The sequence below is a fragment of the Salmo trutta genome, chromosome 16, assembly GCF_901001165.1.
Source record: "Salmo trutta chromosome 16, fSalTru1.1, whole genome shotgun sequence".
Lineage (NCBI taxonomy): Eukaryota > Metazoa > Chordata > Actinopteri > Salmoniformes > Salmonidae > Salmo > Salmo trutta.
The window spans coordinates 46,203,015-46,227,664 of record NC_042972.1 but is presented as its reverse complement, the minus strand read 5'-3'; the positions used below and the strand labels follow the sequence as shown (position 1 = coordinate 46,227,664).

The following is a 24,650-nucleotide window of genomic DNA, read 5'->3' as shown; positions in this document are numbered from 1 at the left end:
AACATGAATTTCTTTTAACTATTTCACTAACTATACTGAGCAAAAATATAAATGCAACATGCAAAGTGTTGGTCCCATGTTCCATGAACTGAAATAAAAAATCCCAGAAATGTTCCATATGCACAAAAAGCTTATTTCTGTCACGGTTGTCTGAAGAATGGGACCAAGGCGCAGTGTGTATCGTTCCACACTTTATTAAAACTGTGAAACTATGCAAGACATACTAATAAACAAAACAACAAACCGTGACGAAGAGGTGCAACATACACTACTCAAAATACAATCTCCTACAACTCCAGGTGGGAAAAACAACTACTTAAGTATGATCTCCAATTAGAGACAACGATGACCAGCTGCCCCTAATTGGAGATCATCCCAAAAAACAACATAGAAATACAGAAACAAGAACATGACAACATAGAAAATCTAAACTAGACACAACCCCGTCACGCCCTGACCTACCCTACCATAAAAAATAAAAGCTTCTATGGTCAGGACATGACAATTTCTCTCAAATGTTGATCACACATTTGTTTATTTCCTTGTTAGTGAGCATTTCTCCTTTTGCCAAGATAATCCATCCACCTGACAGGTGTGGCATATCAATAAGCTGATTAAACAACATGATCATTACACAGGTGCACCTTATGCTAGGGACAATAAAAGGCCTCTCTAAAATGTGCAGTTTTGTCACAATGCCACAGATGTCTCAAGTTTTGAGGGAGCGTGCAAATGACATGCTGACTGCAGGAATGTCCACCAGAGCTGTTGCCAGAGAATTGAATATTCATTTATCTACCATAAGCCGCCTCCTACATCGTTTTAGGGAATCTGGCAGTGCGTCCAACTGGCCTCATAACCGTAGACCATGTGTAACCACGACAGGCCAGGACCTCCACATCCAGTTTCTTCAACTATGGGATTGTCTGAAACCAGCCACCCAGACAGCTGATGAAACTGTGAGTTTGCACAACCAAAGAATTTCGGCACAAACTTTCAGAAATCGTCTCACATTCGATGACCACTGGCACGCTGGAGAAGTGTACTCTTCACAGATGAATCCCAGTTTCAACTGTACCAGGCAGATGGCAGACGGCGTGTATGGTGTTGTGTGGGCAAAAGGTTTGCTGATCAATGTTGTGAACAGAGTGCCCCATGATGGCGGTGGGGTTATGGTATGGTGCAGGCATAAGCTACGGACAATGAACACAATTGTATTTTATCAATGGCAATTTGAATGCACAGAGATACCGTGACGAGATCCTGAGGCCCATTGTCATGCCATGCATCCGTCACCATCACTTAATTTTTCAGCATGATAATGCACAGCCCCATGTCGCAAGGATCTGTACACAATTCCTGGAAGCTGAAAATGTCCCAGTTCTTCCATGGCCTACATACTCACCAGACATGTCACCCGTTAAGCATGTTTTCGATCCTCTGGATCGAAGTGTACGACAGCGTGTTCCAGTTCCCACCAATATCCAGCAACTTCGCACAGCCATTGAAGAGGAGTGGGAAAACATTCCACAGGCCACAATCAACAGCCTGATCAAGTCTATGTGAAGGAGATGTGTTGCACTGCATGGTACAAGTGGTGGTCACACCAGATACTGACTGGTTTTCTGATCCACGCCCCTACCTTCTATTTAAGGTATCTGCGACCAACAGATGCATGTCTGTATTCCCAGTTATGTGACATCTATAGATTAGGGCCTAATGAATTTATTTCAATTGACTGATTTCCTTATGTTAACTGTAACTCAGTGAAATCCTTTAAATTGTTGCATGTTGCGTTTTATATTTTTGTTCAGTGTATTTATCAGTATTATCATTTACATTAGAAGCTGTTCAGGTTCCTGTCGGTTCCAGATTTGGTGCACTGGTACCGCTTGCCGTGCGGGAGCAGAGAGTCTATGACTTGGGTGGCTGGAGTCTGACAACTTTTAGGGCCTTCCTCTGACACTCGTATATAGGTCCTGGATGGCAGGGAGCTCGGCCCCAGTGATGTACTGGGCCATACGCACTACCCTCTGTAGCGCCTTGCGGTCGGATGCCAAGAAGTTGCCATATCAACCGGTGATGCAGCCAATCAATATTTTCTTAACTGTGCAGCTGTAGAACGTTTTGGGGATCTGAGGGCCCATGCCAAATCTTTTCAGCCTCCTGAGGGGGAAGAGGCATTTTCGTGACTTCTTCACAACTGTGTTGGGGTGTGTGGACCATGATCATTCTTTAGTTATGTGGACACCGAGGAACTTGAACCTCTGCCCACTCAATTACAGCCCTGTTGAAGTGGATGGGGGTGTTCTCGGCCCCATTCCTGTAGTCCACGATCAGCTCCTTTGTCTTGCTAACGTTGAGGGAGAGGTTGTTGTCCTGTCTCATCATCGTCGGTGCTCAGGCCAACCACCATTGTGTCGTCAGCAAACCTAATGATGGTGTTGGAGTTGTCCGTGACCACACAGTCATGGGTGAACAGGGAGTATAGGATGGGATAAAGCACGCACCCCTGAGGGGCCCCCGTGTTGAGGGTCAGCATGATGGATGTGTTGTTGCCTGTCCTCACCACCTGGGCATGGCCTGTCAGGAAGTCTAGGATCCAGTTGTAGAGGGAGGTGTTTAGTCCCAGGGTCCTGAGCTTAGTGATGAGCTTTGAGGGCACTATGGTAATGGACACTGCAATAGTCAATGAACAGCATTCTCACAGTAGGTGTTCTCTCTTGTCCAGGTGGGAAAGGGCAGTGTGGAGTGGATCTGTTGGGGCAATATGCAAATTGGAGTGTGTCCAGGGTGTCTGGGATGGTGTTATGTTAGCCATGACCAGCCTTTCAAAGCATTTCATGGCTACAGATGTGAGTGCTACAGGGCAATAGTCATTTAAACAGGTTATCTTGGTGTTCTTAGACACACTATGGTGGTCTGCTTTAAACGTAGATATTACAGACTGGGTCAAGGAGAGGTTGAAAATGTTGCCAGCTCGTCAGCGCGTATTTTGGGTACGCGTCCTGGTATTCCGTCTGGTCCCTCGGCCTTGTGAATGTTAACCTGTTTAAAAGGTCTTACGTCGGGTACAGACAGTGAGATCACAGTCCTCCGGAACAGCTGGTGCTCATGCATAGTTCAGTGTTGCATGCCCCGAAGTGGGCATAGAAGGAATTTAGCTCATCTAGTAGGCTCACATCACTGTGCAGCTCACGTCTGGGTTTCCCTGTGTAATCCATGATAGTTTGCAAGCCCTGCAAGATATGCTCAGCGTCAGAGCCGGCATAGTAGGATTCGATCTTTGTCCTGTATTTACGTTTTGACGGGTCATCGGAGTTCATAGCGGGATTCCTTATAATCGTCCGGATTAGTGTCCTGCTCCTTTAACACGGCAGCACTAACCTTTAGCTCTGTGTGGATGTTGCCTGTAATTCATGGCTTCTAGTTGGGATATGTATGTAAGGTCAATGTGGGGGCAACTTCGTCGATGCACTTAATGAAGCCGGTGACTGATGTGGTAAACTCCAATATTACATGAATCCAGGAACATATTCCAGTCTGTGCTATCGAAACAGTCCTGTAGTGTATAATCTGCTTTGTCGGACCACTTCTGTATTGAGCACTGGTACTTCCAGTTTGATTGTAAGTAGGACTCAGGATGATTGAGTTATGGTCAAATTTGCCAAATGGAGAGCTTCGTATGCGTTTCTGTGCATGGAGTAAAGGTGATCTAGAGTTTTTCGCTCTAGTTGCACAGGTGACTTGCTGGTAAAAGTGAGTGTCCTCTGTTCTGTGTCACAAACCTGCTCGAAGTTCATAAGGGAGACAACGAATAAAATATATTTATTAAATAAAGTAAACCAAATACAATTAACAGTGTGTGTAGTGTAAGTGAGTGTTCTGCATGTATAAATGCGGGGTGTTGAAAGGTGCCAAAGCAAAGGCCACAAAAAACACCACAACCAAAATCTGTCTGCATGGAGAGAGTCTCCAACATGAATGGGGAAGTTGTGTATTTATCCTGGGACACACCTTGGCTTAGGTGTGTTCCATGTCGCTGACAACCCTCCCGGCTCCGCAATAAGGAAAACAAGAGCAAAAAGAAATACTGCAGACAAGAGTGGGAGGGTCGTCACCACCCCCCCATAAAAACCAGGGACCAACAAGGACCCCAGAACAATTGACAGCCTCTGCGTCCCAAATTGACGAAGGTGTACATGTTCACACTTCCATTTGCCCCAGCCAACCCCGTCCTCCCCAGACCTCAGCAACCTTTGCACACAGGAAGCAACGTCTAAGAGGAAAGAAGAAAGAGACCAGAAGGGAACAGACAGAAGCGACAGAACAATACCAAACAATGGTCAGTCACGTAAACATTCAGGAACAGGGCGCACAAGAGCGTGTCAGCAACAAGCTCCAACAAAAATAACATCAGGGTCCTTCTCATTAAATTTTGGCAACATCAACGTAACAGAATTTGACATTATCACCAACTTCAATCTTGTAGTGTTCAGCGATCTTCAACAGCTGTTTTTTAGTACTTAGTTCTAACAGTTCCTGATGGAAAGCAAATGAACTCATCTACATTTGACACCATAGTCAGAAGTAAATACAAAAAAAAGTCTCGCTCTTCCACTCTGCTGAACACACCAGACCACAAGAGAAGTGACAATCACAATGGGCACCACAGAAGAGAGATGAGATGTAGATGGAGCTTCCCCAAAACCTACAGTAACTCAACCCTAGTCTTCATGCGGATTCGTGGTGGGTAATTACGCACTGTAGCCCGCTGTCAAGGAAATAAACCACCCAGCACGCTGGCAAATTCCCCCAAGCCACGGCTATGCCCGAGACAACTGCTCAGTCCACAGACACCACACAAAAATAACCATGCCCAACGTATTCCAAAATGAAACACGTCACTAAGCTTAACAGGGGAAAAGGCTATAGCTCCGGGTAGTAAGTGTCACTACCCTACCCAAATCTCCCACTGAGGTACACAGCCAATTGTACTCACCTAAGACCAATGTCCCAACAGCAAGAAGAGTTTCCAGCCTGGGCAGGGGCCTGGAAACTAACATATGTACTCTCCAACGCAGCACACAACCAACTATCCACCGCAGTGGCAAGTTTACCAAACAAACAATGGCAACCAGTACTGGGCACCTAACATTACAACTCAAACAAGCTGTAACAAAAGATGCAAACAAAGCACCTACACATTAACTCCACGTTTTCTCCCAAACACAATACCTTCAAGATCCTGGATAAGCCCCCACTTGTCACGAACCGGCTCGAAGTTCATAACAAAAGGGAGACAACGTGGAGACAAGGAATAACAAAATATATTAAATAAAGTAAACTAAATACAATTAACAATGGTGTGTGTAAGTGAGTGTTTTACATGCATAAATGTGATAATGCAGGGTGTTGAAAGGTGCCAAAGCAAACAACCAAAAGGCCACAAAAATACCACAACCAAAATCATTCTGTGTCTGCATGGAGAGAGTCTCCTCCATGAATGGGGAAGTGGTGTATTTATCTTGGGACACACCCCGGCCCAGGTGTGTCCCATGTCGCTGACGACCCTCCCGGCTCCGCCCACCGGCATCCTATTAAGGAAAACAAGAGCAAAGAGAAGGAATACGGCAGACAGAGTAGGAGGGTCGTCACATCCGATAACATTACACTGGACATGATGTCAGCTGGAAAAAGCTGTTTAGATTCTCTTCTCTGAGGACATCATCATTACATGGGGATTATAACTAAGTACTGTATATTTAACCAAGTGGTTTGTGCTCCATGTAACCATTAGATCAGTAGTTGACACTGAGGAGATATAAAAGGTATTTTGAGACATGGAGATGTGACCCCTGCTCCTTTGTTATGAAATGTGAACTGGTGTCTTTGTCAAAATGAAGCTGTACTGAAGCTAATTAACCTTGCGTTCACCTGCCACCCCTCAGCCCCTGACTGAAATGTGGCACTAGGCTACATTACAGTACAGTTAGTACACCACAATGTGTCACCTAGTGAGAGGCCTGTACCCTGTGTTAACTCTGAGGGGAAAGAATGTTTAACTCTGATGCCCTTTGTTCTTTCACCACTAAAACAATGAGAATTTTCATCTATTATTTTATCTGGCAGTGGCAGCATTTAAAAATTAAGCTTGTATCAAATGTCTTTGGACTGTAAAACATTTTGTGAAGCGATTGATGGCAGAGTGCCATGTTTCTTATAGTTATTGAGGCTGAGATGTCGAACTAGCCAGATGCAGTCCATTTCCTGCAAATGTAAGCAGTGTGGATTACGCTAGGACATCTCTCAGAGCTAAGTGTTCAGAGACTGTCTAGAAGTCTGAAACAGGATTGTGTGTGAGTAAAATGTACTATTTTCTGGCAGTTTCTCAAGGCATTCGGGATTCTTCTACTACAAGTTATGAGTCATGCTTTTGATCAATGTTTGACATTAATGAACACAGCCCAGGGGTCCTTGCATTAGATCAGATTGATCTTCATACATCTTTCATGACAGGTCTGATAGACTTCACTGTTCATTTCCACATTTCCATCAACAGGTGAGCACTCAGTTAATATAGATTGATGCAGTAGTGCGGAAGATGCATCCCACTGGGTGTTAGACTCCAATGTGTTTCCAGGGTTTGGTTTTGCCTGAGTGTTGCTCTCAGTAATGTTGTCTGTGAAGTCGCAAACTGTTTGGTCGTTCTGAGGCCCATTTGTGATAGCCAAAAGCAGCCCCTGGTGTCTTGGTTACATTGCAAACCCTTATTTCCAGTTTGCTGTTATTGGGATTTTGATTTTGATAGGCTGAGGCAGCAACAAAAATAGATTTTTTTTTGTTATTTCGTTAACTTTCCTTTCACTGGAACTAGAGCTTCATATCTTCAGAGGCATCTTAATTCATGAACAACAACACTGTCCTGAAATAAAACACTTTGGTACATCTACGAGTGTATTTTGATGCCACTGCTGTTTTAAACCCTACCACATTTAATACTTGGACGTTCTGGAATTCACTTTTTATTGCTTTAACATATCAAATCCAATGTGTTTGTTGTTTAGTCATTCAAATAGTCGGGAGGACTCGGAACGATTACTATGTTTAGTGAAATGAAAGTACATTGGGACTCGTGGGGTTCATCATAAATTGCTATGGCTGTTTGAACTGGCACTGTGTCAATCCTATTGCCATAGAAATGGCATATTGACCTTTCCTAGATGGAGATTTCAACGGTGGATGAAGTATGCTACAAAATTGCTCTTTTTAGCTCATTCCGAACACATAGGCTTTGTGCATAATGCAAATGCTGAATTTCATCATTTATTGTATACTGGTAGCTTACATAATAAGATAATAGACTACACTCTCATTTATAGCACTTTGATTAAAACTACATTAGGTTATTTTGGAGAAGCTATGAATTTGTATGATTGGTTGGAAGTTATATAAATGTTCTGTTTTGAGCTTTATTCTCAGACTTATTCTCGGACTGTTACTTTTCCCCCCACTATCTCAAAACCATACAGGCTAGACGTTATTGGGACTTTAAGACTGATCAGTGATGTGTCAGACAGTAAAGCACCTGGAGTGTTTACAGTAGAAGCCTCCCTGCATCTCAAGGTCAGTGCAGCAGGATGATTCTGGCATCAGCAGGGAGGGCCATCTGGGAGTGGTTGTGAGACTCCTGCTTGATGGGCTCCTGGAGGTGCTGGCTCCATACTGTCTCGGTCTCTAATGGAGCCCTTTTCAAATGAGCACAAGGCCTTAGCAGGCCTCCAGAGCAGACCTTTTGTAAATTATTTTTTGAGTGAAATGACGTGATTGCCAATGTGAGTTACATTTACTCGACTCAAGGTCATGTAAATTGAATTGACATTTTTATCCCTGAAAATGATGAGCCCCACTTTACATTATTTAGCACGTCCCGTGTCATTGTCACACAAATCACTCCCTATTTGTGACTGACCGGCTCAATTTGGTCTTATGTAGCAAAATTATTTTAAATTGTGTTTTTTACATTGAATAAATGTAGAGACTCAGAGCTAGCAATGGGTATATCATACACTACAGTTGAGTAACAATGGGAAAGTAATTCTGCTTTGCAAGTCATAAACTTGTAAACACCCTTTTGAGAAAATGGCCCTTGAATGTTTTGGTCCACCTACTAGAGAGCTCTTTGTCTGCACCCATTCAGCATCGTTCACACCCTCTTAACAGTACGCTTTAACTTACAATGAAAGCAACTTTCTGACAAAATTAGAAACTTATAGTATCTGAAAATGTAGCAAGCTAGACTCTCTTACCCTTATACATGGATGAACGTTTCTCCCTCTCTGTCATGGATGACATTGTTACCCTTAGTTTGAAGATATAATCCAGAGACAGGTGTTTTATACAAAGCCTTCTTCTATGTATTCTTTTTTTAACTCCCTCTGCATTATTTGTAATGAAACGGCAGAATTTACCATCTGCTTCTCCCGGGCATTCCCTTGATTTCAAAACACGGCCCTCCAGAAAGTGGAGAGCATTAGCAACACTTTACGATATCTTTTGAAATAGCTGCGTTAGAAACGATTACCTACACATACCGATGTGTCTACATTGAAATGCCTCTCCTGTAAAGTAGTGACGCTCGACATATGCCTAGTTTCCTGAAGCGAGTCACATTTTATGTCAACCTTCAGGTTCAATGGTGACAAAATGAAGAGGTGGTGTGTAATGAAACACACCACAACTACTCTTATACAGTGCATTTGGAAAGTATTCAGACCCCATGACTTTTTCTATATTTTGGTACGCTACAGCCTTATTCTAAAATGGATTAAATCATTTTTTTTACCTCATAAATCTACACACAGTACCCCGTAATGACAAAAAATAAACGTTTTTTATTTTTTTGTTGCAAATGTATTCAAAATAAAAAACAGATACCTTATTTACATAGGTATTCAGACCCTTTGCTATGAGACTCAAAATTGAGTTCAGGTGCATCCTGTTTCTTTTGGTCATACTTGAGATGTTTCTTGATTTGAGTCCACCTGTGGTAAATTCAATTGATTGGACATGATTTGGAAAGGCACACACCTGTCTATATAAGGTCCCACAGTTGACAGTGCATGTCAGAGCAAAAACCAAGCCATGAGGTCGAAGGAATTGTCGTTAGAGCTCAGAGACAGGATTGTGTGGATGCACAGATCTGGGGAAGGTTACTAAAACATTTCTGGAGCTTTGAAGGTCCCCATGAACACAGTGGCTTCTTCTTAGAACTGGCCGCCCAGCCAGACTAAGCAATCGGGGGAGAAGGGCCTTGGACAGGGAGGTGACCAAGAACCCGATGGTCACTCTGACAGAGCTCCAGAGTTCCTCTGTGGAGATGAGAGCCTTCCAGAAGGACATCCATCTCTGCAGCACTCCACCAATCAGGCCTTTATGGTAGACTGGCCAGACGGAAGCCACTCCTCAGTAAAAGGCACATGACAGACCGCTTGGAGTTTGCAAAAAGGCACCTAAAGGACTCTCAGACCATGAGAAACAAGATTCTCTGGTCTGATGAAACCAAGATTGAACTCTTTGGCCTGAATGCCATGTGTCACTTCTGGAGGAAACCTGGCAGCATCCCTACAGTGAAGTTTCTCAGGGACTGGGAGTCTACTTAGGATCGAGGGAAAGGTGAACGGAGCAAAGTACAGAGAGATCTTTGATGAAAATCTGCTCTTGAGCGCTCAGGACCTCAGACTCGGGCAAAGGTTCACTTTTTTGTCACCCCCGTGCTTGAATATATCCTTAGGACAACGCTCCTAAGCACACAGCCAAGACAACGCAGGAGTTGCTTCGGGAGCAATCTCTGAATGTCCTTGAGTGACCCAGCCATAGCTCGAACCTGATCTAACATCTCTGGAGAGACCTGAAAATAACTGTGCAGTGACGCTCCCCATCCAACCTGAAAGAGCTTGAGAGGATCTGCAGAGAAGAATGGGATAAACTCCCCAAATACAGGTGTGCGAAGCTTGTAGTGTCATACCTAAAAAGACTGGAGGCTATAATCGCTGCCAAAGGTGCTTCAACAAAGTACTGAGTAAGGGGTCTGAATACTTATGTAAATGTGAAATTTCAGTTTTTTTATTTTCAAAATGTTGCTAAAAACAGTTTTTGCTTTGTCATCATGGACTATTGTGGATAGATTGAGTGGAAAACGTAACAAAATGTGACATAAGTTAAGAGGTCTGAATACTTTCCGAATACACTCTATATTGCACTCTCCATCCGGATATCGAAGATCACCTGCACTGTAGCACAATGGAAGATGATTGAATGTAAAGAGTCAATTTATTGCCTCTGGTTAGTTTGAGGTCAATTGTATGTTTTGCCGTATGGATGTTTTTGTGTTTTTCTTTTGGTGCAGGAGCTCAAGATAATTTGATGGACAGTGTCAATTCCTTCCTCTCAAGCAGCTGTCCAGTCTCCTGCTAGAGATTCAGGAGAATGAACCATCCATGCATCAGGTTTCAGACCTCTAACAGGACTCACCCAGATATATCACTGCTTAGTATTGAGATAAAAGAGGAATCAATAGCTAGCAGCAGAGTACCTTTTAGTTGTCTTTGTAGTCTTAATATACAGTTGAAGTCAGAAGTTCACATACACCTTAGCCAAAAACATTTAAACTCAATTTTTCACAATTACTGACATTTAATCCTAGTAAAAATTCCCTGTCTTAGGTCAGTTAGGATCACCACTTTATTTTAAGAATGTGAAATGTCAGAATAATAGTAGCGAGAATGATTTATTTCAGCTTTTATTTTTTTCATCACATTCCCAGTGTCAGAAGTTTACATACACTCAATTAGTATTTGGTAGCATTGCCTTTAAATTGTTTAACTTGGGTCAAACGTTTCAGGTAGCCTTACACAAGCTTCCCACAATAAGTTGGGTGAATTTTGGCCCATTCCTCCTGACAGAGCTGGTGTAACTGAGTCAGGTTTGTAGGCCTCCTTGCTCGCACACGCTTTTTCAATTCTGCCCACACATTTTCTATAGGACTGAGGTCAAGGCTTTGTGATGGACACTCCAATACCTTGACTTTGTTGTCCTTAGGCCATTTTGCCACAACTTTGGAAGTATGCTTGGGGTCATTGTCCATTTGGAAGATGCATTTGCAACCAACCTTTAACTTCCTGACTGATGTTTTGAGATGTTGCTTGAATATATCCACCAAATGTTCTATCCTCATGATGCCATTTATTTTGTGAAGTGCACCAGTCCCTCCTGCAGCAAAGCACCCCCACAACATGACGCTGTCACCCCCGTGCTTCATGGTTGGGATGGTATTCTTCGGCTTCCAAGCCTCCCCCTTTTTCCTCCAAACATAACGATGGTCATTATGGCCAAACAGTTCAAGTTTTGTTTCATCAGACCAGAGGACATTTCTACAAAAAGTATGATCTTTGTCCCCAAACTGTAGTCTGGCTTTTTTTATGGCGGTTTTAGAGCAGTGGCTTCTTCCCTGCTGAGCGGCTTTTCAGGTTGTCAATATAGGACTCGTTTTACTGTGGATATAGATACTTTTGTACTTGTTCCTCCAGCATCTTCACAATGTCCTTTGCTGTTGTTCTGGGATAGATTTCCACTTTTTGCACCAAAGTAAGTTCATCTCTAGAAGACAGAACGAGTCTCCTTCCTGAGCGGTAAGACGGCTGCGTGGTTCCATGGTGTTAATACTTGCGTACTATTGTTCGTTTGTCCAGACGAACGTGGTACCTTCAGACATTTGAAATTGCTCCCAAGGATAAACCAGACTTTTTTTTCTGAGGTCTTGGCTCATTTCTTATGATTTTCCCATGATGTCAAGCAAAGAGGCGCTGAGTTTGAAGGTAGGCCTTGAAATACATCCACAAGTACACCTCTAATTGACTGAAATTATGTAAATTAGCTTATCAGAAGCTTTTAAAGCCATGAAATAATTTTCTGGAACTTTCCAAGCTGTTTAAAATCACAGTCAACGTAGTGTATGTAAACTTCTGACCCACTGGAATTGTGATACAGTGAATTTTAAGTGATATAATCTGTCTGTAAACAATTGTTTTGAGAAATTACTTGTGTCATGCACAAAGTAGATGTCCTAACCGACTTGCCAAAACTATTGTTTGTTAACAATAAATACATGGAGTGGTTGAAAAATGAGTTTTAATGACTCCAACCTAAGTGTATGTAAACTTCCGACTTCAACTGTATGTTTTCGTGCCGCTTTTGTTCATTTTCTGGCTTTACCATTCTCATTTTTGACTGAGAATAGGCCTACATTAGGTCTTTAGCCACATTTCGGAATCGTGTTTCTGCTCAATGGCTTGCATTGTCAAGATGGTGAGCTGTTTTTGTTGTGGTTTGCACAACTGTTGTTTCGGTTCCCCAAATAGCCACAGTTGACATGTCCACTACTGGACATTCGTCTATTTAATCATCTAGGCTTGGATGGATGAACCTTAGTTGCAGCAATGGGAGTGACTGAAGTTATCTGGACTGATGTTGTGTTGGGCGGTTATACTGTAGGTCACCAGAGTTTTTGTCTGAGGGGTTGGCCTACAATGTATTGGTAGACATTGGCAGCAGGGTCCATTCCTATCTCCAGCTCCTTTTCCCACTGACCTCCCTACCTTATTTGGCAATGCTGTCTAACTAGCGAAAAATGAAAAGGAAGGAAGAATTCTGCTTTTAGTAAAGAGAGCAAATCTCAGATGCATTTAATTAGAGACCTGGCTACCTACTTGAACCATTTAGTTGTCTTGATCCTGCCCTCCCTGCTAAACATCTGTCCTAAATGTTCATATTATTTCTCTTTGTCAGAAATAGAGCACAAGGTCCTGCACTGATGAACTACTTCCCCCTCGACTTTTCCCACCATGTCCAGCCCTGTCTTGTGCTTTTGTATTATAATAATACACCATGGTGTTTGATTAGATGCAAGACCAGGCAGTTCATTTTAGCAAGACAAGTGCAAAGTGTGTTCATGCCACAGTACAGAAGGAAAACCATATGCTGATTTCCTGGAACCAAACCAGACCTTACATCTCTGACATGCAGAAGCACACTCACTCAGGGAGCAGCACTCTGCGCTTGGTTGGAGATTGATCAATACTCAACTGTGATACTAAACTCAGCAAAAAAAGAAAAGTCCTCTCACTGTCAACTGAGTTTATTTTCAGCAAACTTAACATGTGTAAATATTAGTATGAACATAAGATTCAACAACTAAGACATAAACTGAACAAGTTTCACAAACATGTGACTAACAGAAATTGAATAATGTGTCCCTGAAAAAAGGGGGGTCAAAATCAAAAGTAACAGTCAGTATCTGGTGTGGCCACCAGCTGCATTAAGAACTGTAGTGCATCTCCTCCCATGGACTGCACCAGATTTGCCAGTTCTTGCTGTGAGATGTTACCCCACTCTTCCACCAAGGCACCTGCAAGTTCCCGGACATTTCTGGGGGGAATGGCCCTAGCCCTCACCCTCCGATCCAACCGATCCCAGATGTGCTCAATGGGATTGAGATCCGGGCTCTTCGCTGGCCATGGCAGAACACTGACATTCCATAATTCAATAGGATTGAGATCCGGGCTCTTCGCTGGCCATGGCAGAACACTGACATTCCTGTCTTGCAGGAAATCACGCACAGAACGAGCAGTATGGTTGGTGGCATTGTCGTGCTGGAAGTTCATGTCAGGATGAGCCTGCAGGAAGGGTACCACATGAGGGAGGAGGATGTCTTCCCTGTAACGCACAGCCTTGAGATTGCCTGCAATGACAACAAGCTCAGTCCGATGATGCTGTGATACACCCCCCCAGACCATGACGGACCCTCCAACTCCAAATCGATCCCGCTCCAGAATACAGGCCTCGGTGTAACGCTCATTCCTTCAACGATAAACGCGAATCTGACCATCACCCCTGGTGAGACAAAGCCGCAACTCATCAGTGAAGATCACTTTTTGTGAGTCCTGTCTGGTCCAGCGACAGTGGGTTTGTGCCCATAGGCGACGTCTGGTGAGGACCTGGCATACAACAGGCCTACAAGCCCTCAGCCTCTCTCAGCCTGTTGCGGACAGTCTGAGCACTGATGGAGGGATTGTGCGTTCCTGGAGTAACTCTGGCAGTTATTGTTGCCATCCTGTACCTGTCCCGCAGGTGTGATGTTCGGATGTACCGATCCTGTGCAGGTGTTGTTACATGTGGTCTGTCACTGCGAGGATGATCAGCTGTCCGTCCTGTCTCCCTGTAGCGCTGTCTTAGGAGTCTCACAGTACAGACATTGCAATTTATTGCCCTGGCCACATCTGCAGTCCTCATGCCTCCTTGCAGCATGCCTAAGGCATGTTCACGCAGATGAGCAGGGACCCTGGGCATCTTTCTTTTGGTGTTTTTCAGAGTCAGTAGAAAGGCCTCTTTAGTGTCCTAAGGTTTTATAACTGTGACTTAAATTGCCTACCGTCTGTAAGCTGTTAGTGTGTTAATGACACTTCCACACGTGCATGTTCATTAATTGTTTATGGTTCATTGATCAAGCGTGGGAAACAGTGTTTAAACCCTTTACAATGAAGATCTGTGAAGTTATTTGGATTTTTACAAATTATCTTTGAAAGACAGGGTCCTGAAAAAGGGATGTTTTGTTTTTTGCTGAGTTTATAAGAAGGACAGTCCTAGTGTTTGTAGAGTGAGCTCATCCTTCTAGAAACTGTCATCATTGGCCAGTGGAATGAGATAGCCATGTTTAACTCGATATACCATATCTCTTTTTGAAGTATCAACATGTCAGGGGCATTATCTTGTGAATTTATAAGCAAAGCCCTGCTCTAGACCTTGTGACATGTCATGAACAAAAATGTGATTCCACATTCAATAGGTTCTCCACGCCAAATAATGCTACCTAACAATACACTGCTTCAATCAATTCATCATGCGCCTGAGAAAATGGGCACCCCACTTTGCAGGCAGCTGGTCACTCACACACTCACTGCACGGCTGCTTGACAGTTCCCTTCAGTTTGTTCTACCTATCTAGCTAGGTAAAGAAATAACTGAACTTTAGTTAGCGAAAATATACAAAAACTTAACAGTAGGCCTATACCTAGCTGTCTGTTTTTTAAGTCTGATGACCCACAAGTGTTGAAATAAATGAGGAAAGATGAAATCCTGATTCAGCAGGTACTATTAGCTAGCTAGCTGTACCAGTTTTAGCTGGCTAGCTTGTTTTTTTCACTGCGCTTGCTGGCTCAGTAATATTATATTGAAGCCAGTCACTTAATAAAATTGGGAAAGAGTCTATTACCAAAGTACAGTTGTTCCTGGAGTGCTTAAGAACTTTTGAAGCTGTAATTTCTCCAAAATACGAAATAAATGCCTGTTAAGCAGCAGTTTGTTTACTGCCATACTAGCTCTGGGCCTGGTTTCCCGATAGCTATGGACGAGTGTTTTAAATCAAATGTATTTATAAAGCCCTTTTTACATCAGCAGGTGTCACAAAGTGCTTAAACAGAAACCCAGCCTAAAACCCCAAATAGCAAGCAATGCAGATATAGACCAGTGGCTAGGAAAAACTCCCTAGAAAGGCAGGAGCTTAAGAAGAAACCTAGAGAGGAACCAGGCTCTGAGGGGTGGCCAGTCCTTTTCTGACTGTGCCGGGTGGAGACCAGGTGGATTGTGGACAGCCAGGAGTCATCAGGCCAATTAGTCCTGAGGCATGGTCCTAGAGCTCAGGTCCTTCGGGAGGGCAGGGAGAGAGGGAGAATTAGAGGGAGCATACTTAAATTCACACAGGACACCAGATAAGACAGGAGAATTAAACCAGATGTAATAGACTGACCCTAGCCCCCCGGCACATAGACTATTGCGGCATAGATACTGGAGTTTGAGACGGTGAGGGGGGGGTTGGGCAACACGGTTTCCCCGTCCAACAATACCCCTGGACAGGGCCAACCAGGCAGGTTATAACCCCACCCACTTTGCCAAAGCACAGCCCCCACACCACTAGAGGGATATCAACAGACCACCTATTTACTACCCTGAGACAAGGCGGAGTATAGCCCACAAAGATCTCCTACACCGCATGAACCCGAGGGGGCGCAAAACCGGACAGGAAGATCACATCAGTGACTCAACCCATTCAAGTGACGCACACCTCCTAGGGACGGCATGGAAGAGCACTAGTAAGCCAGTGACTCAGCCCCCGTAATATGGTCAGAGGCAGATAATCCCAGTGGAGTGAAGGGAGCCGGCCAGGCAGAGACAGCAAGGGCGGTTTGTTGCTCCAGTGCCTTGTCGTTCACCTTCACACCCCTGGGTCAGACTACACTTAATCATAGGCCCTACTGAAGAGATGAGTCTTCAGTAAAGACTTTATCCGGGTAGCCGGAGAGTAGAGCATTGCAGTAGTCTATTCTAGGAGTGACAAAAGTGTGGATTAGCTTTTCTGCATCATTTTTGGACAAAATGTTTCTGATTTTTGCAATGTTACGAAGATGGAAAAAAGCTGCCCTTGAAGTATTCATGATATGTTCGTCAAAAGAGAGATCAGGGTCCAGAGTAACGCAGAGGTCCTTCACAGTTTTATTTGAGACGACTGTACAACCATCAAGCTTAATTGTCAGATCCAACAGCAGATCTCTTTGTTTCTTGGGACCTAGAACTAGCATCTCTGTTTGGTTCGAGTTTAAAAGTCAAACATTTGCCATCCACTTCCTTATGTCTGAAACACAGTCTTTCACGGTAGACAATTTTGGGGCTTCACCATGTTTCATCGAGATGTACAGCTGTGTGTTGTCTGCATAGTAGTGAAAGTTGACATTGTGCTTCCGAATGACATCACCAAGAGGTAGAATATATATATAGTGAAAACAATAGTGGTCCTAAAACGGAACCTTGAGGAACAACGAAACGTACAAATTAAATCAAATTTTACTGGTCACATACACATGGTTAGCAGATGTTATTGCGAGTGTAGCGAAATGCTTGTACAAATGGTTTGTCAGAGTTTAATTCATCACTGCTGAAGTGAAAGCCATCCTCTCTTGGGGAATGCTGCTTTTTAGTTAACTTTGCGACAGTATCAAAAAATAAATGTTGGATTGTTCTTATTCTCCTCAATTAGGTTGGAAAAATAGGCTGATCGAGCAGCAGTAAGGGCTCTTTAATATTGTAAGGTACTGACTTTCCAAGCTATTTTCTGGTACTGTCTTTCCGTTCCAATTTTCTGGAAACTTGCTTCAGGGCTCGAGTATTTTCTGTATACCAGGGAACTCATTTCTTGTGAGAAATGTTTTTTGTTTTAAGGGGTGAGACTGCATCTAGGGTATTACAAAAGGTTAAATTTAGATCCCCAATTAGGTGGTTAACTGATTTTTATACTCTGACATCCTTGGGTAGGTGGAGGGAGTCTGGAAGGGCATCTAGGAATCTTTGGGTTGTCCGAGAATTTATAGCATGGCTTTTGATAATTCTTGGTTGGGGTCTAATCAGATTATTTGTTGCGATTGCAAACGTAATAAAATGGTGGTCCGATAGTCCAGGATTATGAGGAAAAACGTTTAGATCCACAATATTTGTTCCACGGAACATCATTCGATCTAGGGTATGACTGTGGCAATGCATGGGTCTGGAGACATGTTGGACAAAATCAACTGAGTCGATGACCAAAACCAACTGAGCCGAAAGCCTTTTGGAGTGGGTCTGTGGACTTTTCCATGTGGATATTGAAGTCACCAAAAATTTGAATATTATCTGCCATGACTGCAAGGTCCGATAGGAATTCAGGGAACTCAGTGACGAATGCTGTATACAGCTCAGGAGGCCTGTAAACAGTAACTATGGATAACAATATCCCTATACTCTCTACACTCGCCAGTTTTAGCCTTAGCCAGCACCCTCTTCAGATTAGCCTTTACGTCTGTAGCCCTGCCCCCTGGTAAACAGTGTATGATCGCTGGATTATTATTTTTAAGTCTAATATTGCGTGTAATGGAGTCACCAATGACGATGGTTTTAAATTTGTCAGAGCTAATGGTAGGAGGCTTCGGTGGCTCAGACCCCGTCGTAACGGGTGGAGGAGAGACCTTAGAAGGCTCGGCATCTGACTCTGACTCGTTGCTTAATGGGGAGAACCTGTTTTAAAGTTTATGTTGGCTGAATTAGCGACACCGGTTGAGCATGCCGACAGCATTTCTTTCCAGAAGACTTGAAAAATTGTCTGGGGGGGATTTATACAACTATCTGTACTTACTGGTGACAGACGCTGTTTCATCCTTTCCTACACTTAAATTGCCCTTGCCTAACGATTGCATATGAAGCTGGGCTTACAACTCTGCTATCCTCACAATAAGGTGATAGTTCTCCTGTAGATTATGAGTACAGCGACTGCAATTAGATGGCATAGCGTTAATGTTACTACTTAGCTTTTCGGCTGGTGGAGATCCTGTAGAACCATGTCCAGATAAAGCGTCCGGGGTGGAAAAAGTAGAAAAAAAATGATAAAGTTCAGCGAGGAAAAAAGTAAAACGTTGGTAAATGGGTTAAATGCATAATTTTAATTAAATGGTTATTAAAAGTTTGGCAGGTAGCAACAAGCAGCACGGAGGCAACGCAGAGATGTGACGTCACAGTTCATTTTCAAGATGCATCGTTCTTATAACGGCCGAAACAACTCACGCCACAAAGGGAGAACTTTAAATAAGTGAGTTGTTGGAGCATGTGTTGATACTGATAGGATCGAAAGAAAGGCAGCGCTGATCTCGGATCAGCTTTCTTCATTCAAATCTTACCTTAACATTAGAATTATTCTACAATACTGGCGACGGATCAGCTCTTAGAAAGATATTATTGCCTATTTGGCTGGCTGCAAACTATGTTGCTTATTCTAATGCTTACCCTATAATGATGCACTAAATCACAGATTTGGCACATCATTGCCCACATGTTGTTACACATCATGAAATATATTGAGGGAAAAATTACAGACAGTAGCATACAATAAGCAAAATAGAACTCAATTGATTGAACATTAAATGTATTTCAATATGATCAAAAAACTGTATATAGGCCTATGTAGCCAAAACTGTATTTATATTTTATTTGCAGTCATCTCAGTTTTCATTCATCTTTTTATTCTTGAGTGTTTGTAACCATTTCAAAGACAGTTTTGAGATTTAGTGGTGCTGCTCTGAAGGTTCAAAAAATGTATTTAGCCTTAAAATGATTTTGGGGAAACTGGGCCCAGAACAAAAAATTCAGCCTACGTTGAATGCATGAAGTGAATACTGTGCTGGTAGTGAACTACTTTGTTAAAAGTCAGAAGTTCCTTCTGGAACTGAAGTTCTAGTGTATTGTGGGTGTCTATTGCAAATTTCAAGGTTCCAGAGTTATTGGGATTCCAGAGAAATTACTCTGAGATTGGTCAGTAATGGATATGGATGTAGAACAATGGAGCTCTTGTGCGGTTCTGAAAGTCCTATCAGTCATGGCTACAGTTCCCGCTGCACAGTGAGAGGATAGCATTCTCTTGCAGTGTTTTACAGGCTTTGCATTTGAATTATAGCAGAGTCTATTGAGGGAAATTCAAGAGATGACCTCAAGTGATGACATGACCAAGCGCTATGGCATCAGCATGTTGCAACCTTATTTGCCTAAGTTTCCTCATGGGGCTTCAAGGTTGGTTTGGGATGGAGCAGTGTACTCCTCTTCACCCCACCTCTCCAGCCTCTCACAGGCCTCATCACTCCTCCAGGTAGCCACAGCAACAGGACTGAGACTCCATGCAAGACTCTGTGTGCCTGAGCACTGAACAGAGGGAAAGTGTACCTGGCTAAATCCTAAGATCCCTGTTGAGTATTAATAGCCCTGTTAAGCTATTTAAAAGGACTGGTTTCCATGGAGCTTTAACCCAGCATTTTAAACCTCACTTCTTCCTCTCTGATGTGGGATTGGTACATTGCAACAGTAATTGCTTTGGTGACATGTCTGACACTTAGGTGTGTTTCTCTAGGAAATATTACCCGCTGCTAGGACGACTCATTCCTGTCAGTGATAGACTGTCTCTGATTGTAGTCATACACTTCTCAGAGAGCTGTGGTAACATGGATGAAAGGAGAAGGCGATGGTATTTGAAGAATGTCACCTGTTGAGTCTTTTATCATTGGATCGTCACAGTCTGGCAGAGTATGCTGTATTTAATGTGACTGTGAAAATTCTGTACTAAGTATTGTATATAGTAGTACATTATTATATTATTTGGTACAGTGGGCCTGCTGTCTAAACTTCCATTTATTTGATCTAAAGCAGCATTGTTTTAAGCATTTCAATGGCCTGTTTTATGTTGATTCCTGTCTGTTCCTCAATGTTTGCACTGTGGGTTGTGTCATACTGTACCCTGCCATTTCCTGCACAGTTTGTCAACTGTTGTTTAAAAAAAGAAAAAACACAACCCTTCCTTCGTACTTTGTATCATTTGCTTACACCCCTCCCAATTCTGTCCTCCTATCCTAATTCCCCTAACATGGTCTTCTTCACTCCATAAACCCACTTCCTCTCCCTCGCTCATTTACCTATCCGTCTCTCCTATTGTCCCTGGCTCTCTTCTCTTCACCTCCTCCTGTGCTTATCCATCCCGCTCTCCCCTCTCCCCCACCATGCATCCCATGACAGCTAATCCCTGTACTGTGGCGTTCGTTGGACGAGTTTTGTGGTGGCGCTTGGTGCTCACTGGAACGGCAATTGTGTACACCTGTCACAGATAATCAGGTCCCCCATTGTGCCTTGCCGGTAGCCAGCCTCGGGGACTGGAGGAGGAACTAGGCTTTTCTGTCAGGACTCACCATCATCCTGTTGTATTGATTTAGAGATATTCATGTTCTTGTTATACTGACAACCAATTACTCCTCGCCCTTTTGGTAACTATTCCCACCACTTTATTCATCATGCACTCAATGTTATGGATTTGATGATAAATCAGCACATCTGTTCTCTGACTCTCCTTCTCTGTTCTTCATTCCAGACTGCCTTTTCAAGCTGTGCCCCATGAACAGGTACTCTGCACAGAAACAGTTCTGGAAGGCAGCAAAACCAGGGGGAAACAGCACCACTGACACAGTACTACTGAACAAACTCCACGTGAGTACCCTCATCCCACTGGTTTCTATTCATTGTTCTCTAACACAACTGCTCCCCATTCTGCTTTCTGGTTCTTTTCTGGTTCTAATCTGCATGCGGTGCTGTGTTGTTGAGGTCGAGAAAATCATTATAAGTGAGACACTCTCCACTTTTATTACACGCCATAATACCCAGATCGGTATTTCATAAAGTACTGCATCTTATTCTTAATGTGTTTTTGGAGCACTAAATCTAAAGGCATGGACAGACCGGTAGGATTGTCGAGCGTCTCCGGCCCGAGAGTACTTTGCACCTCTGAACAGAGTACTGGCCGTAATTTGCATACCAAGTGCAAACCGATTCTACATGTAGAAACAAGTGAAAATGACGGCAATCACCAACGGTGGGCGGTCCCATTTAAACACACCGCGTAGACAGCAAGCGAATGAACAGCGAACAACCGGCCCCGAACTGTGCAGACCGACAATCGGTCTGTTGAGATTTCGCTTTCGTTTGTGGCTATTGTATTGTCTGACATAATATGTTATCCCTATGTTTCAGCATGCTGCTGATCTGGAGAAGAAACAGAATGAATCTGAGAATCGAAAGCTGCTAGGAACTGTAATCCAATACGGAAATGTCATTCAGGTATGACCGGGAAGAGTAAGGGTAATGTGGTAACAAGGAGATTGAGTTTGGTATAGCTATACCATGACAGTGTCATTAAGGTTAGGGAAGAGCCTGGAGCAGAAAGCCATTAATGCAGACAATTATCATCCAGGCCTTATCATCCTCTGCATATTTGACCAGTGAAAGTTTACTACACCGAAGTGAGATTATCAGGTCACAGGGAAACCGGTTTAATAGAACACTAGAAGTAGATGTGCTCTATAGTAGGGGAGAGTGGGGTAAGTTGCGTCAAAGTGTTAAGTTGAGGTCCATACAGAAAACCAATAATTTGACCAAATATTTAGGAAGAGGTCATAATTTTGTGGAGTCTGTGAAGGAAGAAACCACATGGGAAAAGTGGAAAGCATGTTTGGTCCCAAAAATGTATTTTCACCAAGTCAAATGAATGTATTGTGTTAGAGGTTTAATGATGCTTGTATCTAAACCAAAGTATATATTTATTTATATTTTTCTATTCATCAGTTGGGGTCTCTATAAGCTTCAATATGAGTTCCTAAACCTAGCATGAAAGTGTATCCTTGTAGCTGTGGGGGCTAATATAGTCAAAATGTTTGCCTTGGGGTAAGTTGAGCCAATGGAAGTTCAGCAAATTGAAGTGTTTTCTTCCCAGGTGTAATGCAAGGCATTATAGCTGGGATATGAGGTAAGAACAGGGCCTGGAATATGTTAAAAGTTAGGTGTTAAGCCTGTGTTAAAAGATGCTTAAAATTATTAATATACAAAAAAAACGATTGTGTTGAAAACTGTAATGTTCACATGAATTCAGATTTTTTTTGGGGGGATACACAACATCCTAAAATATATGGAGATATCTTTGTTAGAAAGAATAAACATTTTTCCTTGAAGGTGTGACGCCAAATGTAAAAATGGCTCAACTTACTCAACTCTCCCCTATGTCAGTTGGTGTCAAGTGACAGACCCATTGTATTAGCGATATCTATCATCTAAAAAGGCAAAACACCTGCATATATTTTAGGATAGCTATCTCCTGAAAAATGGTGCTCATGCTTTCAGAACTGTATTTGAGGAAGTTGTACAGTAGGCCTATGGGGTTTATGTGTTTTAGGGGTGTGATGACAGGAAAGGTATTGAGGGCAGTAGGGTACAGCTGTGCTCCTCTGCCAGTGTTTAATATTTAACACAGTCTTACTACACTAGTAAGTGGGTAGCTACAACACTTGAGAGAATGCATTGTAAACGCATATATCTGTAATTGTCTGAGACATTTTGAACTACTAGTTTTTTTCAGTCCCTGCTTTCTCCCTCAAAACAAACAACCACAATCAGAAAGGTTGGTTAAGGTTAAGTCTCACAGTACCAATCAAATGTATTTACAAAGCCCTTTTTTACATCAGCCGATGTCACAAAGTGCTATACAGAAACCCAGCCTAAAACCCCAAACAGCAAGCAATGCAGATGGAGAATACCTGTTTGAGACGGCGAGGCTGGTTGAGGTCAATAGAGTAAACATGCCTGATTTATTTCTTGGTTGAAATTATGGAGCAAAGAAGGTCATGAGAAATAAACTCAGCAAAAAAAAGAAACGTCCTCTCACTGTTAACTGCATTTATTTACAGCAAACTTAACATGTGTAAATATTTGTATGAACATAGCAAGATTCAACAACTGAGACATAAACTGAACAAGTTCCACTGACATGTGACTAACAGAAATTGAATAATGTGTCCCTGAAAAAAGGGGGGGTCAAAATCAAAGTAACAGTCAGAATTTGGTGTGGCCACCAGCTGCATTAAGTACTGCAGTGCATCTCCTCCTCATGGACTGCACCAGATTTGCCAGTTCTTGCTGTGAGATGTTACCCCGCTCTTCCACCAAGGCATCTGCAAGTTCCCGGACATTTCTGGGGGGAATGGCCCTAGCCCTCACCCTCCAATCCAACAGGTCCCAGATGTGCTCAATGGGATTGAGATCCGGGCTCTTCGCTGGCCATGGCAGAACACTGACATTCCTGTCTTGCAGGAAATCACGCACAGAACGAGCAGTATGGCTGGTGACATTGTCATGCTGGAGGATCATGTCAGGATGAGCTTGCAGGAAGGGTACCACATGAGGGAGGAGGAATTCTTCCCTGTAACGCACAGCGTTGAGATTGCCTGCAATGACAACAAGCTGTGAAACACTACCCCAGACCATGACTGACCCTCCATCTCCAAGTCGATCCCATTCCAGAGTACAGGCCTCGGTGTAACGCTCATTCCTTCAACGATAAACGTGAATCCGACCATCACCCCTGGTGAGACAAAACTGCGACTCATCAGTGAAGAGCACTTTTTGCCTGTCCTGTCTGGTCCAGCGACGGTGGGCATGTGCCCATAGGCGACGTTGTTGCCGGTGATGTCTGGTGAGGACCTGCCTTACAACAGGCCTACAAGCCTTCAGTCCAGCCTCTCTCAGCCTATTGCAGACAGTCTGAGCACTGATGGATGGACTGTGCGTTCCTGGTGTAACTCGGGCAGTTGTTGTCACCATCCTGTACCTGTCCTGCAGGTGTGATGTTCAGATGTACCGATCCTGTGCAGGTGTTGTTACACGTAGTCTGCCACTGCGAGGATGATCAGCTGTCCGTCCTATCTCCCTGTAGCGCTGTCTTAGGTGTCTCACAGTACGGACATTGCAATTTATTGCCCTGGCCACATCTGCAGTCCTCATGCCTCCTTGTAGCATGCCTAAGGCACGTTCATGCAGATGAGCAGGGACCCTGGGCATCTTTCTTTTGAAGTTTTTCAAAGTCAGTAGAAAAGCCTCTTTAGTGTCCTAAGTTTTCATAACTGTGACCTTAATTACCTACCGTATGTAAGCTGTTAG

The 24,650-nt window shown here is 43.2% G+C and overlaps 1 protein-coding gene across 10 annotated transcripts in view; it reads left to right on the top strand.

The window, feature by feature from the left end:
- Positions 1-24,650, top strand: part of LOC115150859 (inositol 1,4,5-trisphosphate receptor type 1) — a 135,928-nt gene that overhangs the window by 12,623 nt on the left and 98,655 nt on the right. For all 10 annotated transcript variants that reach the window (XM_029694615.1, XM_029694610.1, XM_029694607.1 and 7 more), the window contains exons 4-5: positions 21,040-21,155; positions 21,696-21,782. In XM_029694615.1, coding sequence (XP_029550475.1) covers positions 21,040-21,155; positions 21,696-21,782 — 203 coding nt within the window. The remainder of the gene's footprint in view (positions 1-21,039; positions 21,156-21,695; positions 21,783-24,650) is intronic.